This window comes from Oncorhynchus mykiss, chromosome 10 (assembly GCF_013265735.2).
Source record: "Oncorhynchus mykiss isolate Arlee chromosome 10, USDA_OmykA_1.1, whole genome shotgun sequence".
NCBI classification, from domain to species: domain Eukaryota; kingdom Metazoa; phylum Chordata; class Actinopteri; order Salmoniformes; family Salmonidae; genus Oncorhynchus; species Oncorhynchus mykiss.
In genome coordinates this window covers 72,961,313-72,975,670 of record NC_048574.1, presented here as the reverse complement: position 1 = coordinate 72,975,670, position 14,358 = coordinate 72,961,313, and the positions used below count along the sequence as shown (strand labels likewise).

The 14,358-nt window shown below is 42.7% G+C and overlaps 2 protein-coding genes and 5 non-coding genes across 7 annotated transcripts; 5 read left to right on the top strand and 2 right to left on the bottom strand.

Moving 5' to 3' along the window:
* The first annotated feature begins 14 nt into the window (after positions 1-14).
* On the top strand, positions 15-86 carry trnae-cuc. The gene has a single exon. It is a non-coding gene; the product is annotated as a tRNA-Glu (tRNA).
* A 109-nt stretch (positions 87-195) lies between these two features.
* trnae-cuc lies at positions 196-267 on the top strand. The gene has a single exon. It is a non-coding gene; the product is annotated as a tRNA-Glu (tRNA).
* A 109-nt stretch (positions 268-376) lies between these two features.
* trnae-cuc lies at positions 377-448 on the top strand. The gene has a single exon. It is a non-coding gene; the product is annotated as a tRNA-Glu (tRNA).
* A 967-nt stretch (positions 449-1,415) lies between these two features.
* Positions 1,416-1,487, top strand: trnae-cuc. The gene has a single exon. It is a non-coding gene; the product is annotated as a tRNA-Glu (tRNA).
* Positions 1,488-2,296: 809 nt separating this feature from the next.
* trnay-gua lies at positions 2,297-2,385 on the bottom strand. The gene is given in 2 exon segments: positions 2,297-2,332; positions 2,349-2,385. It is a non-coding gene; the product is annotated as a tRNA-Tyr (tRNA).
* On the top strand, positions 2,369-7,863 carry LOC110534768 (zinc finger protein 2 homolog). Its single transcript, XM_021619715.2, has 4 exons — positions 2,369-2,786; positions 2,900-3,033; positions 3,451-3,574; positions 3,898-7,863. The coding sequence occupies exons 1-4, from the start codon at positions 2,528-2,530 to the stop codon at positions 4,695-4,697; spliced, it is 1,317 nt and encodes a 438-aa protein (XP_021475390.2). The 5' UTR covers positions 2,369-2,527; the 3' UTR covers positions 4,698-7,863.
* Positions 7,864-8,248: 385 nt separating this feature from the next.
* On the bottom strand, positions 8,249-10,678 carry LOC110534790 (ladderlectin-like). The gene is made up of 9 exons (XM_021619740.2): positions 10,578-10,678; positions 10,285-10,372; positions 10,140-10,190; positions 9,966-10,022; positions 9,659-9,721; positions 9,295-9,386; positions 8,955-9,080; positions 8,601-8,700; positions 8,249-8,506 (listed from the first exon to the last, which is right to left on the bottom strand). Exons 2-9 carry the CDS (start codon positions 10,343-10,345, stop codon positions 8,433-8,435), a joined length of 624 nt encoding a protein of 207 aa, XP_021475415.2. The 5' UTR covers positions 10,346-10,372; positions 10,578-10,678; the 3' UTR covers positions 8,249-8,432.
* Positions 10,679-14,358: the final 3,680 nt, after the last annotated feature.

Sequence of the window (14,358 nt, the reverse complement as noted above, 5' to 3'; positions counted from 1 at the left end):
CACTCTAGTACCCTTCCCTGGTGGTCTAGTGGTTAGGATTCGGCGCTCTCACCGCCGCGGCCCGGGTTCGATTCCCGGTCAGGGAACTACTCTCTTGCTACATGTTTACTTGTGCAACCTGTCACTATGAATATGGAAGGTTATCGCACATATGTACCAGCTCACACTGGGAACCGATTTGCACTCTAGTACCCTTCCCTGGTGGTCTAGTGGTTAGGATTCGGTGCTCTCACCGCCGCGGCCCGGGTTCGATTCCCGGTCAGGGAAATAGTATTTTGCTACATGTTTACTTGTGCAACCTGTCACTATGAATATGGAAGGTTATCGCACATATGTACCAGCTCACACTGGGAACCGATTTGCACTCTAGTACCCTTCCCTGGTGGTCTAGTGGTTAGGATTCGGCGCTCTCACTGCCGCGGCCTGGGTTCGATTCCTGGTCAGGGAAATAGTCTATGCTCCTTGTTTACTTGTGCAACCTGTCACTATGAATTTAGTAGGTTGTTGCACTTATGTACCACTTCAAATTGCAAACTGATTTGCCCTGCAGTGTTCCCAGGTGTTCTAGTGGTTCACCAGACCCTCCTGCAGCAAAGCACCCCCAACATGATGCTGTGCTTCACGGTTGGGATGTGTTCTTTGGCTTGCGAGCCCTTTTCGATATAGGACTCGTTTGCCTGTGGATATAGACCATGTTGTACCTGTTTCCTCCAGCATCTTCACGAGGTCCTTTGCTGTAGTTCTGGGAAGGATTTGCACTTTTCGACCCAAAGTACGTTCATCTCTAGGAGACAGAACGCGTCTCCTTCCTGAGCGGTATGACGCCTGCGTGGTCCCATGGTGTTTATACTTGCGTACTATTGTTTCTACAGATGAGCGAGGTACCTTCAGGCGTTTGGAAATTGCTCCCAAGGATGAACCAGATTTGTGGAGGTCTACATTTTTTTTCTGAGGTCTTGGCTGATTTCCTTTGGTTTTCCCATGGAGTCAAGCAAAGAGGCACTGAGTTTGAAGGTAGGCCTTGAAATACATCTACAGGTACACCTCCAATTGACTCAAAGGATGTCAATTAGCCTATCAGAAGCCTCTAAAGCCATGACATCATTTTCGGGAATTTTCCAAACTGTTTAAAGGCACAGCCAACTTAGTGTATGTAAACTTCTGACCCACTGGATTTGTGATACACTGAATTATAAGTGAAATAATCGGTCTGTAAACAATTGTTGGAAAAATGACTTGTGTCATGCACAAAGTAGATGTCCTAACCGACTGCCAAAACTATAGTTTGTTAACAAGAAATGTGTGGAGGGGTTGACAAACAGGTTTTAATGACTCCAGCCTAAGTGGATGGAAACTTACGACTTCAACTGTATGTACCAGCTCACACTGGGAACCGATTTTCACTCTAGTACCCTTCCCTGGTGGTCTAGTGGTTAGGATTCGGCGCTCTCACCGCCGCGGCCCGGGTTCGATTCCCGGTCAGGGAAATAGTATTTTGCTATATGTTTACTTGTGCAACCTGTCACTATGAATATGGAAGGTTATCGCACATATGTACCAGCTCACACTGGGAACCGATTTGCACTCTAGTACCCTTCCCTGGTGGTCTAGTGGTTAGGATTCGGCGCTCTCACTGCTGCGGCCTGGGTTCGATTCCTGGTCAGGGAAATAGTCTATGCTCCTTGTTTACTTGTGCAACCTGTCACTATGAATTTAGTAGGTTGTTGCACATATGTACCACTTCAAATTACAAACCTATCACCACTATAAAAATATATTATATGCCATTGTGTACTTTTGAATAAATCTATGGTTAATGCTACATTTATGACATGAATACAAAAATATCCTCCTTCGACACGGATTTGAAACAGCGATCTAAGGATATAAGCATTCACCGTTCTGCAGTCCTCCGCTCTACCAACTGACTTCATCTTTCCTCATTTGTGAGTTAGCTTGGATTGTTTTTTAATTAGGAAACTGGAAATGCACGTTTGTTCTCTATCGGGGAATGTGCGAACAACAGGCAAATGTTTATCTTTTAGGCGCATTTATGAGGTAGGAAAAGGTTCCTTTTTCGATCCGGATTTCAGCATTTAGTGTTCTACAGTCTTCCGCTCTAGCAACTGAGTTATGGATTTTAGAGAACTGTGGATAAACTTGAGTGTTTTGAATTCTGATTGGATTCGTATACCTTGACTTTTCTTTAAGAAACTGGAAATGTACATATTATTCTCTATAGGGGGATGTGCGAACAACAGGTAAAAATATTTTGGCATTGATGAAAAAAGTGTCCTCCTTCGAGCCGGATTTGAACCAGCGACCTAAGGATTTCAGCATTTTGCGTTCTACAGTCCTCCGCTCTACCAACTGAGCTATCGAAGGGACATGGAAAAATCCTTGGAGCAAAAGGTACATGTTTATATCGTAGCGTTGAGTTTAGTCTTCTCTACCGGATGTTGATCAACGTCGACCATTCAGCAATCGTGAGATTTCCGTGTATTGAGCCCTCGTCAGAACTGTCGACATGTCTCCAAACGGGTCTTTCCAGGCACAACTTTCTTCAATTATGGAGACGCTGACGACGTCTGCCGTTGCAGAGATTACAAAACTGGTCGATTACAGTTCTGCCCTACTATTCTCGGAGATATCCCGACAACAGGGAGAGAACGACGCTCTTCGGAAGGCATTGTACTGTATGCAAATCGAGCTCGGGACCGAGAGACCAAAGCGGGGCACCTCTTCTGTTGATATATCTTTAGAAGTTCAGCTTTGCGACGAGATCCGTAAGTTGAGTGTGACGATGTTCTCTTGTAGCGACTGTAGCTTGCTCTGTGTAATCATGCATGTTGAAAGTCACTATAAGTAGCAAACATCACCCTTTTATTGTTGTGTGCAGAGAATAATAAAGGCGTGGGGGACCACAGGTTTCCGGACAAGCAGTTGGTTGTGAGTGAGAGGCACTATGGAGTGGATGCTGCCATCGAATTGGGAGAAACCAGTGCACCTCAGCGCAGAACAGTGAAGGAAGAAGTTGGTTGACACTCATATTTATGGTGTCTGGTCCCTGAACTGCTGCATGTCAATGTTGGCCTAGCTATATGGATGGTGTATTGTATAAATTAATTATAAGACTAGGATGGAACAACACCTCTCATTATGTTCTTGTTTTACCAAATTGCCCACTTAAAAAAAAATCTTTAACGGCATATTGACAACCAATGAATAGCGAGTGTAGCAGTCCATGTTTTCATATCACATTAGAAACCCAGTGTGTCAGAGAGAAAAGTATTGATCTAAAATACGAAGGTCCTGTCGGTCAGTGGCAGTCACTCACCCATGTTGTTCAGTTTGTGTCCACATACAACGTTAGCTTTGGAGTGCAATGGCTTGTATGTTATAGAAGTGGTATAATGATAGTTTAAACATTTAACCTCCTATTTGTTGCAATGTCCTGATGTGAAACAGGTCATTTTACAACCAGACCCTAAAGGTGAGGACAGGCCGGAGGAGGTTGTGAAAGCTAGTCACCCGGAGGAAGCAGAGCACATCATTATCGGTGGAGAAGGAAATGGTAGTTATATCTGACAATACTACTAACACTGTGATCATGTTGACAGTGTTCTGTTGTGTGAACTGCACTTTTTCTACCTGTGTTTACTGGCCCTTCTCTATTTGAATATGTGCATGTATGTATGCTAGGAGCCGCAACCAACATTTCCCAACAGGGATAAACCAGTTGTTAGCTTATCTATCTTATCTTATGTTAAAACCGACTTTAAATGAAAACTAACTTGAATGTTAAAACGCATGTTGTTGTGATACTTCGCACTAAACTACGTTGTCATTGTCAACAAATGCTCAAAAACCGTCACTTGACTCTCACTGTTTCTGCAGATGGCCTGTCCCTAAAAGATGATTTCCAGGCCATGGACGAGAGCCAGTCAGAGGCGTACCACAACTCCACAGCAGAGCCAGAGGAAGAAGACACCAGCCAAGACTTCAGCGAGGAGCTGGAGATGTGGGTCAAGTCTGAGCCGGGGTCAGAGAGCGACACCCCCAGCTTCACCCCCAGTGTCGCAGAAAACAAGATGGTCGACCACCTCACGGGCAGGGAAATGCACGCCTGTTCATACTGCAACAAACGCTTCAACTACCGTAGCCAGGTGATAATCCACGAGCGGGTTCACACGAGGGAGAGGCCGTTCGTCTGCAAGCAGTGCGGCAAGGGTTTCTCCCAGATTAACAACCTCAAGAAGCACCAGCTCTGTCACAGGGGAGGGGAGGGGAATCACGAGTGCGGGGAGTGTGGAAAGGCGTTCTGCCACACCCAGAGCCTGAAGAATCACATGGTGGCAGCTCACGGCTTCGGTTCAAGGTTGGACTGCGAGACGTGCGGCAAGACGTTTCACAATAAGAAAGCTCTCATCGCACACTCCACCAGTCACAGCAGGGCTTTTGGCTGCGAGATATGCGGGAAGGCTTTCGGTACGAAACAAACTCTTAAGACCCACCAGTTCACTCACACGGGGGAGCGTCCGTTCATCTGCAACTACTGCGGCAAGAGCTTTGCCTACGTCTGTAACCTTAAAACTCACAAGAGGGTTCACACTGGGGAGAAACCCTTTGGCTGTGAGCTGTGTGGCAAGTGTTTCACTCAGAAACACTGCCTGGAGAAACACTCGTGTGTAGATTAAAGAGCTGTAGATCTACAGAGTAACTGCAGCAAACTACCGTCTATGTTTACTTGTTGGCACCAAATGTTCCATGGCTGTAACGTTCTAATCTGCGTTCTGACTAGAATGTTGTGGTCTTGTAGTCTGGGTACCAGTCTGTTTAGCTAACGTTCCACTCCTTGTGCTATGGGCCACAGAGACTGGCCTTTCTTCAATCTCAGCGTTTAATATGCAGCTGGATTTTGTGAGGAGTTGCTGATTTGTTGTTGGAAATAACGTTATTGTTTGGCAATGGCACAGAGTACAAGGAGTGGTATGTTAGCTAAACAGACTGGTACCCATGCTAGTGGTCTTGTGCTATCATGGGGGAAATTCTAAACCTAAAACCAAGTTTGTTGAACTCTGCGTATTCTATTGCTTTGTTGTTTCTAGTAAAGTGTCTACATGTGTGTGGGACAGATTGACCTGTGCATACATTTATTGTTTTTTCTTATAATATCACATTGTTATTTTAGGTAATTTGATCAATGTTTAGTTAAATTTTAGCTGACATTTTAATTTGCACGATTACGAAGTACATCGACAGTTACTACTACAACTTCTATCATTACTGTGGCGGTAACAATAGTGTGAGGGGATTGACACACAAAGCCAAATCATCCCTTCACATTCTGATTGGACAGAAATAGATCTCCCCCTGTTGAGTTAGGTTTCTCTCAAAGTTTATTGGTCGTCACTAGCTTCCACAGCTACAAAGTCATAAACCCGCCCGTTTCTACAGTTTCTCTTCTTACATTTTGATTTTAAACCTAACCACAATGCTATTCTTATACCTATCCCTAACCTTAACATGAAGAGCAAAAATGAAAATACATAAATTTTTACGATATAGCCAGTTTTGACCTTGCGGCTAGTGAAAACAAAGTTTATTCTGATCAAGGTCGTTTTCCCTACTGACCTTTTTTACTGTACTACAAATATTAGCCTACATATATTTTATTTGTTTGTTTTAACAAATGTAATTTTGACAAATCAGCTGGTATTCACTGTGTACATTATATCCAATCCATGCTTTAACGTTGTAATGATAAAATATTGTGTTCTGTCCTGATTCTGTCCACGTATATAGCATAACATATACTGTTGTATTTCATTGGGAAAACAGTTCTTGACCATACGTATTTCACTTGGTCTGGGTATTAAGTGTTGCTAGAATAACTTTTTATTTCTTTCACTTTCATCTTAAAGCTGCAATCAGCAGTTGAAACAATAACAAAGCGTCCGAGCCACCCCTGTTTTTGGTAACAAAGCACAAGGAGGGGGCTGAAGTAATGTACCAACTCTCAAATCCATAGACAGAGCTATGGATGCAAGGACTGACCAACCGTGATATCAAAATGATATTTTTAACCATGTTTTGAGGCTATGTAGTGTTTGTTTACATTTACTTTGTTTACAAACATTGGGATTTTTAAAAAGTATCTATTTGGTGTTCTTGGGGTAAAAAAAATGTATTTGGGGTTCTGATGAGGTATGACAGTTGAATCTAGCTCATGAGGCATTTATAGGTTATGTTCTTCAAGAATACATATTCATTTATACGTCCAAAATGGATGTAGCAACTGCGGATTGCCCTTTTAAAAATTGCCATGCAAATCATACTTCTGTGGTTGATAAATCAGAATAGATCGCAGAGAGTACCAGTATAACAAACACTCCGCACTCTGCTGTGCCCACTCACGCTCTCATAAACCATTCAAGCCTGGTAGGTGGCGGAGGCGAGCTACACACTTTTCTGTAACGGGTACCAAATGGAAGATGCTGGAACAGAGCCAAGATACGGTATAGAATCACTGGCTGAAGTAGAGGAACTTTCGGGGAGTCGGTAGCCTAAATAATTGCATGAGATGAGTTCAATTGGATATAAAATGTACAATTAATGTGATAGCAAGCAATGTAGATAAATACAGCCACTGCAGTAACTAATTGAAAAGCCTGACTAGCTAACTTGATAACTAATGCTAACTTACTGTCCTCGTGGTACGACATGCTAACTATGCAAGTAGCTAGTACACAGGTTAACAGCTTTTATTACAACTAGCAAGCTATAATGTTTTAGTTTGCAAAATTACTTTAGCTAATGGTAGCTTATCCTCTCTTAATGCAGCCAACAGTATTTCGAGTGGACAGCATGCATTTATTGTGTAGTTTGTGTGTGGCAGGCTTACAATGATGGCAAACAACAACATTTGTGTTTTGCTGAACCTGGTGCCAGAGGTGGTACGCAGCTGGAGTTTGAATGTTTGAAGGGGTATGGGACTATAAAATGTTTGGGAACAACTGCCTTAGACAATTACCCCCTCCACAAAAATATACCATATGTTGAATGCCTAGGCCTAGTTTTTTTTTTTAAGTTATCTGATGGAATTAAATGCATATAAATAGAATGGCATTCCCATTCAAGTTAATTAACCCATTCTATTCATTAGCCATTTGTTTTAACTAGGCAAGACCGTTAAGAACAAAGTATTATTTATAATTACAGCCTAGAACCGTGGGTTAACTGTCTTGTCTAGGGGCAGAATGACAGATATGTATCTTGTCAGGTCAGTGATTCGATCGGGCAACCTTTACAGTTTCTAGCCCAGCCCTTTAACCACTAGGCTACCTGCTGCCCCAAGAACCCACCTGTCGCCCCATTTAAAACAATTTGATTGCCGAAATCTGATCAGATAACATTGGCCGGCTGATTGGACAGATGTGAGTTCCCAGAGCTACTTTTATTTGGTTAGTAAATTATACTGATTACAGTAGAACCCCGATTTATTTCATTTTATAGGTGTAGCCAGCCTACTACAGTAGTTCAATCAACTCCCTTTGCTCTTGGTCGTTTATGCCAATGGAGCCCAGTAGGTGGCGGTATAGGCCTACACATTCCTCATTTTCATTAGTGGCTGGTGCGCTATTACCGTCACAAGAAGCCAGCAGAAAACGAACAGGTGAACATTTGACATGAGTTAAGTTATTACAAGACGTAGATAAATTTAATCTTGAGATTTATGTTTTTTCTGTGACATTTATTCATGATAATAGTAATTTCAATGACAACCAGAAATGTACATCAGAATTTGAGTTTAACAAGTTGTCACCTGTCACTTTGTTTTCGTGAAAATAAATATTGTTTTAATGACAATAACTAGTTGCACTTTCTCCAGGTTGTGTATGGCCTACGTTCATTGTAAAACGCTTTGTTTGAGTAGAACAACTTATAAAAAGGTGCCATTTTATCTTCTATGAATTCTAAAGTTAGTTTCCCCACCATATTTTGAGATTAGGTTATTTTACGGCTCACTTTTCTGCCATGTACAGTATAAAGATGTCAAGCCCAAGACAGATCTCGATAAATGGGTAAATTGAGGCTTAATAAATTGAGGACCCTCCAGCCTTTTTGTCCTCGTCTCAAATCCTTTATACTGATCTATTTTATATGCGTAGAATTAAAAAAGCAAATGTACCGGTCTTAGACAATACTGCCATATTTCAGAAAGTACCAGCCTATACAATGTCATAGCACTTAAAAAAATGTTTATTACTGGAAAACAAAAACGGTTGAGATACATAAATGGGAAATGACATTTGAAATCGCATCACATTTAGCCCTTTGGCGAACACTAGTCCTTTACAGTCAGTAAACAGCCCACATTGAAAGCGGTTAGAAAAGGTGTCAAGCAATTAACAGTATCTTCGCAATGTTGACTAACAGCGATAGTTGTGCACGCAGATGAATGGTAATTGTCCGCCACATCCGCAGTTCCTCCACCCCTGGCCCACTACCAAAGGAAAAATGACACAAAAAAAAGTAATGTGGGTCATTTCATCGGCTTAGTTCTGGGACTATGCTACATCTTTAGGTTCATGTCTTACCAGCAGATTGCAGGTACATGCAGGGGTTGCTGGTTGCGGTGCTCTGGCTGTACCAGTTGGTGTAATACATTCCTGAGCGGTCGATCCACATCCAAGTTCCCTGAGAAAACAAAGAGTCATAAGACTTAGCTGCACTACTGTCCCTTACCACTAACAGATCTGATATCATACCTAGCTGCATGATTCAAATATCAGAAGCTATTTAAACACAAGGCTCAGAGTGTTTCCCGGCCATGTGCTCTGAGGGAAAACTCTAGGGCCCGGAACTGTTTCTTGACCGGTCACTGTCAGAAAAACTTGGGGCGCTACTTATGCGTAGGTGGCGGAGGTTTTCAGGGCAACCCTTTCTCTCACCTGGAGGTAGAATCCACCTATCCAGGCGGTGGCTCTGTTGGCTGTTCTGGTTATCTGTTGCAGGTAACGATACTCGGGGGAGGAGCTGGCAGAGGCCAGGCTGGCGCCCAGTTCATTGCAATGTTCCTGAAAGAAGAGCAGGGAAGGTGAGGGGTGAGACACGTGCACACACTCACACAGTAGGCCTGCACATTAACAAAAGTGTTGCGCTCCCTCATAGTGACATTACAGTATACAGACACAAACGCACATTTTTTGAAAGTGAACAATTTGCAGTCATAGTAACATATTCAGGTCAAGATTTTAGACACTAAATATATTACATTGAGAAGTGCGTTACCTCGGCTCCGAACCAGGACCGAGGAGTGTTCACAAACATGTAACACTTGGACTGGTAGCTGAACCATCCGTCAGGGCAGAACCTGCGTGCCGCTGTGAAGACGAAAATAAAATGCAACAATGGTTTGACATCGCAATACAAGGAGTTGATATTGTCAGGAGTGTGAACTTTCCAAAGTAAAACGTTTGATCTCATAATGTAAAACATGAATGTTTATTTAGTCATGCTGGTGATTTTTCCCTCCCTGCTGATGGGAAACCAAAACATTATTTCATTGTGATCATGCATTGCACGGTATACACAGGCATCAATAGTAGAACCAGTGATGGTTAACTTAACATCATTCATCAAGGAGAGTCCCTACCTTTATCTTTAGGTGCTGCTGCAGCCACCTCAACTGCCTCATTCTCATCTTCTGAAAAGACACCTAAACACATAATAAGACAAGAATATCACTTTGAAAGCCACCAGCAAATCACAGACAATGAGATTCAATATATGTATTTTCATAGCTAATATTTTATACATGGCCTGTAGTTTAATTCGTTTGTTTTGTACCAATGTGAAGAAATTGTTATTGATCAGGAAATGATGTGATGCTCAAATGAGGTGATGCTCCACAATAGACATTGATGCTCTTGCTTGATTAAAGCCTATAGAGAAGAACTGACCTGGGGCGTCACTCAGCTTCTCCTCTGCTGCAGGAGCCTCAACCTCAACAGCCTCCTCTGCAGAAACACGGAACAAGGAAATCAATTTGACTTTCATTCAACTGGGATTTGGGAGAAATATTGATTCAGTGCTCTGTTACTGCTCTCAGTACAAACATAATTAGAGCTACAAACCTGGGGCACTTTTTGGCTCTTCTACCGCCACAGCATCGCTCTCCACAGGAACTTAAAGGGGAAAACACAACTATTGTCATTATTCAGTAACAATTAATTACCCTGTGCTGTATTAGTGACATTGTTGAGTATTTGGCTGACTTACCTGCTGCTGCCCTAGCAGAGAGGGCGACACAAAGTAGTGCAAAGATGATCAGAACCTTCATGGTGGTGATGATGGTGGTGCTGCTTGTCTGGATGAAAAGGGAGAGAACGTGTTGGAGAATCAACTAGAGAGAATGATACACAATCATATTTCCCTACAGAAGACAACCTTAAAAATATAGCTGAAAGTTTATCATCACCACAGTAAATACATACATCTAAACGGAGAAAGGGAGAGAAAATAAGCCATGTTGAATGAGTCCGACACTAGGCAACAGATGCTGTAGGACTTACCTTTTGTAGTAGGTAAATCACTGTTTTCTTCAGGTACTCTTCCACAGGTAGGCCAGTGATGGAGTGATAAGTGGAGATTCGTGCTCTCTTTATATACTGTTGTGTCCCGCAAACTTTCACTTATGCACTTGCCGTGAATGACGAAACAGCGTTGAACTTTGACACTTTATGGCTTTGTGTTTATACTTCAGATGACATAACATAGTAAAAGTAAATCCAGGACACTGCCGTTAGTATGGTATGTTACGTTTCGTTTCAATTTGTGGATGTCCATCATCCGTTTCATATTATATGGTATGAATAAAAATGTGTCTGATATGTTACAAATTGCAATTCGTACAAAGTTATGAATTTGCAAAACATATATGTTACGAATTCCAATTTTTTGTGGCTAATGTTAGTTAAGTGGCTCAGTTTAGCTAGGTTGTTAATGTTAGCTAGGTTGCTAACGTTAGTCATGTTAGGGGTTAGGAGTTAGGTTAAAAGCTTAAGTTTAGGGGAAGGGTTAGCTAACATGCTAAGTAGTTGCTCCGTAGCTAAAAAGTAGTAAATATTTGCTAATTAGCGCAAATGGTAAAGTTGTCCATGATAAGATTTCAAATCAAATCAAATCACATTTTATTTGTCACATACACATGGTTAGCAGATGTTAATGTGAGTGTAGCGAAATGCTTGTGCTTCTAGTTCCGACAATGCAGTAATAACCAACGAGTAATCTAGCTAACAATTCCAAAACTACTACCTTATACACACAAGTGTAAAGGGATAAAGAATATGTACATAAAGATATATGAATGAGTGATGGTACAGAGCGGCATAGGCAAGATGCAGTAGATGGTATCGAGTACAGTATAAACATATGAGATGAGTATGTAAACAAAGTGGCATAGTTTAAAGTGGCTAGTGATACATGTATTACATAAAGATGCAGTAGATGATATAGAGTACAGTATATACGTATACATATGAGATAAATAATGTAGGGTATGTAAACATTATATTAAGTAGCATTGTTTAAAGGGGCTAGTGATATATTTTACATCAATTCCCATTATTAAAGTGGCTGGAGTTGAGTCAGTGTGTTGGCAGCAGCCACTCAATGTTAGTGGTGGCTGTTTAACAGTCTGATGGCCTTGAGATAGAAGCTGTTTTTCGGTCTCTCGGTCCCAGCTTTGATGCACCTGTACTGACCTCGCCTTCTGGATGATAGCGGGGTGAACAGGCAGTGGCTCGGGTGGTTGTTGTCCTTGATGATCTTTATGGTCTTCCTGTGACATCGGGTGGTGTAGGTGTCCTGGAGGGCAGGTAGTTTGCCCCCGGTGATGCGTTGTGCAGACCTCACTACCCTCTGGAGAGCCTTACGGTTGTGGGCGGAGCAGTTGCCGTACCAGGCTGTGATACAGCCCGACAGGATGCTCTCGATTGTGCATCTGTAGAAGTTTGTGAGTGCTTTTGGTGACAAGCCAAATTTCTTCAGCCTCCTGAGGTTGAAGAGGCGTTGCTGCGCCTTCTTCACGATGCTGTCTGTGTGGGTGGACCAATTCAGTTTGTCTGTGATGTGTACGCCGAGGAACTTAAAACTTACTACCCTCTCCACTACTGTTCCATCGATGTGGATATGGGGGTGTTCCCTCTGCTGTTTCCTGAAGTCCACAATCATCTCCTTAGTTTTGTTGACGTTGAGTGTGAGGTTATTTTCCTAACACCACACTCCGAGGGCCCTCACCTCCTCCCTGTAGGCCGTCTCGTCGTTGTTGGTAATCAAGCCTACCACTGTTGTGTCGTCCGCAAACTTGATGATTGAGTTGGAGGCGTGCGTGGCCACGCAGTCGTGGGTGAACAGGGAGTACAGAAGAGGGCTCAGAACGCACCCTTGTGGGGCCCCAGTGTTGAGGATCAGCGGGGTGGAGATGTTGTTACCTACCCTCACCACCTGGGGGCGGCCCGTCAGGAAGTCCAGTACCCAGTTGCACAGGGCGGGGTCGAGACCCAGGGTCTCGAGCTTGATGACGAGTTTGGAGGGTACTATGGTGTTAAATGCTGAGCTGTGGTCGATGAACAGCATTCTCACATAGGTATCCCTCTTGTCCAGATGGGTTAGGGCAGTGTGCAGGGTGGTTGAGATTGCATCGTCTGTGGACCTATTTGGGCGGTAAGCAAATTGGAGTGGGTCTAGGGTGTCAGGTAGGGTGGAGGTGATATGGTCTTTGACTAGTCTCTCAAAGCACTTCATGATGACGGAAGTGAGTGCTACGGGGCGGTAGTCGTTTAGCTCAGTTACCTTAGCTTTCTTGGGAACAGGAACAATGGTGGCCCTCTTGAAGCATGTGGGAACAGCAGACTGGGAAAGGGATCGATTGAATATGTCCGTCAACACACCAGCCAGCTGGTCTGCGTATGCTCTGAGGGCGCGGCTGGGGATGCCGTCTGGGCCTGCAGCCTTGCGAGGGTTAACACGTTTAAATGTTTTACTCACCTCGGCTGCAGTGAAGGAGAGTCCGCATGTTTTGGTTGCGGGCCGTGTCAGTGGCACTGTATTGTCCTCAAAGCGGGCAAAAACACACATCCTTTGGGTTGCTAGACATTCATGTTAAATGCCCACTCATCCACCCCGACCAACCACCCTACTTTATTTTTTGACCAACCACCCTTCTTTCGTTTTTGCCTGAAGTAACCTTCTGTCTTATGTAACCATACAAATGTAACATATCATACTAATTCGGTCAAATGTAACATATCATTCTAATTTGGGTTTACTATGTTACGTCTAGTCTTTGAGACCAGGCTGCCAGATTAGGAATTAAAATACAGCCTTTATCAATGTAATTTACTGTGTTCCAGTAAGCGGTGGTAAAATAAAAACAATGTCCTTATTGTGATCATGTCTGGAACGGTGCCCTGGAGATCACCTTTAATTCTTTGCTGTCCATAAACTGCTTCCTTAACTGACTTGATGTCATCCAAGGAGTGAGTCGGACATGAAAAAAATATTATGTTTCAGACTAACTTAAACGTATCATCAATATGTGGTGACTGGAATGGTATCAAACCCATGGAGACCATGTGATTCCAGCCATTACTGTGAGCTCGTCCTCCCCAATTAAGGTGCCACCAGCTGCCTGTCTCGTAAGTAGCCTTGGCTTCTGCGAGCCGGAACGCCTCATATGAGCAGGAGCCTATCTTCTGTTTCTGCATTGTGAAGCAGCTTGGAAAAGATGCTAGTCTATTGCAATGGACATTAGACTAGTAAGTGTATGTTGTGTAGTAAGATGTTAGTAGCCCATGTGCATCACCCTAATCATTTGGTATTTTTCCCCCACTTAATTTAGTCTACTGTTGGTGTCCACATCACCAACGATCTGTCATGATCCAAACACACCAAGACAGTCGTGAAAAGGGCACGACAAAAACATTTTTGACTTAGGCTGTTGTCATCTATTATGTCATGTTGTCAGTAAAGATTTATTGTAAATGTGGATTGTCTTTTCAAGAAATAAGATAATGACATTCCATACAGGATGGAAATTGGTCTACTGCGTTTGTCCCTCCGATATACAAACATACATTGAAGAGGCAATCTGCTGTTGCTACATCCATTTTTGGACTAATAAGTTAATGCTATGTACCCATTGATTCTTGAAGAATATAACTCATAAATGATGAGTTTAGGTCAACTGTCGTAGCCCGTCATAATCCAAAATATAAGCTTGTTTTACTTCAATGAGTGTAAATAAAGTAAGTATAAACAAACACTATATAGCCTCAAAACATGGCTAAAACT

Excerpts from the sequence above, each read along its gene's own strand:
- LOC110534768 (XM_021619715.2), top strand. The coding sequence starts at position 2,528 with ATGTCTCCAAACGGGTCTTTCCAGGCACAACTTTCTTCAATTATGGAG. Across the intron at positions 2,787-2,899 it reads TCAGCTTTGCGACGAGATCC|AGAATAATAAAGGCGTGGGG; the intron begins GTAAGTTGAGTG and ends TGTTGTGTGCAG. Across the intron at positions 3,034-3,450 it reads GCAGAACAGTGAAGGAAGAA|TGTCCTGATGTGAAACAGGT; the intron begins GTTGGTTGACAC and ends TATTTGTTGCAA.
- LOC110534790 (XM_021619740.2), bottom strand. The coding sequence starts at position 10,345 with ATGAAGGTTCTGATCATCTTTGCACTACTTTGTGTCGCCCTCTCTGCT. Across the intron at positions 10,023-10,139 it reads AGAGCCAAAAAGTGCCCCAG|AGGAGGCTGTTGAGGTTGAG; the intron begins GTTTGTAGCTCT and ends GTGTTTCTGCAG. Across the intron at positions 9,081-9,294 it reads GGTCCTGGTTCGGAGCCGAG|GAACATTGCAATGAACTGGG; the intron begins GTAACGCACTTC and ends CTCTTCTTTCAG.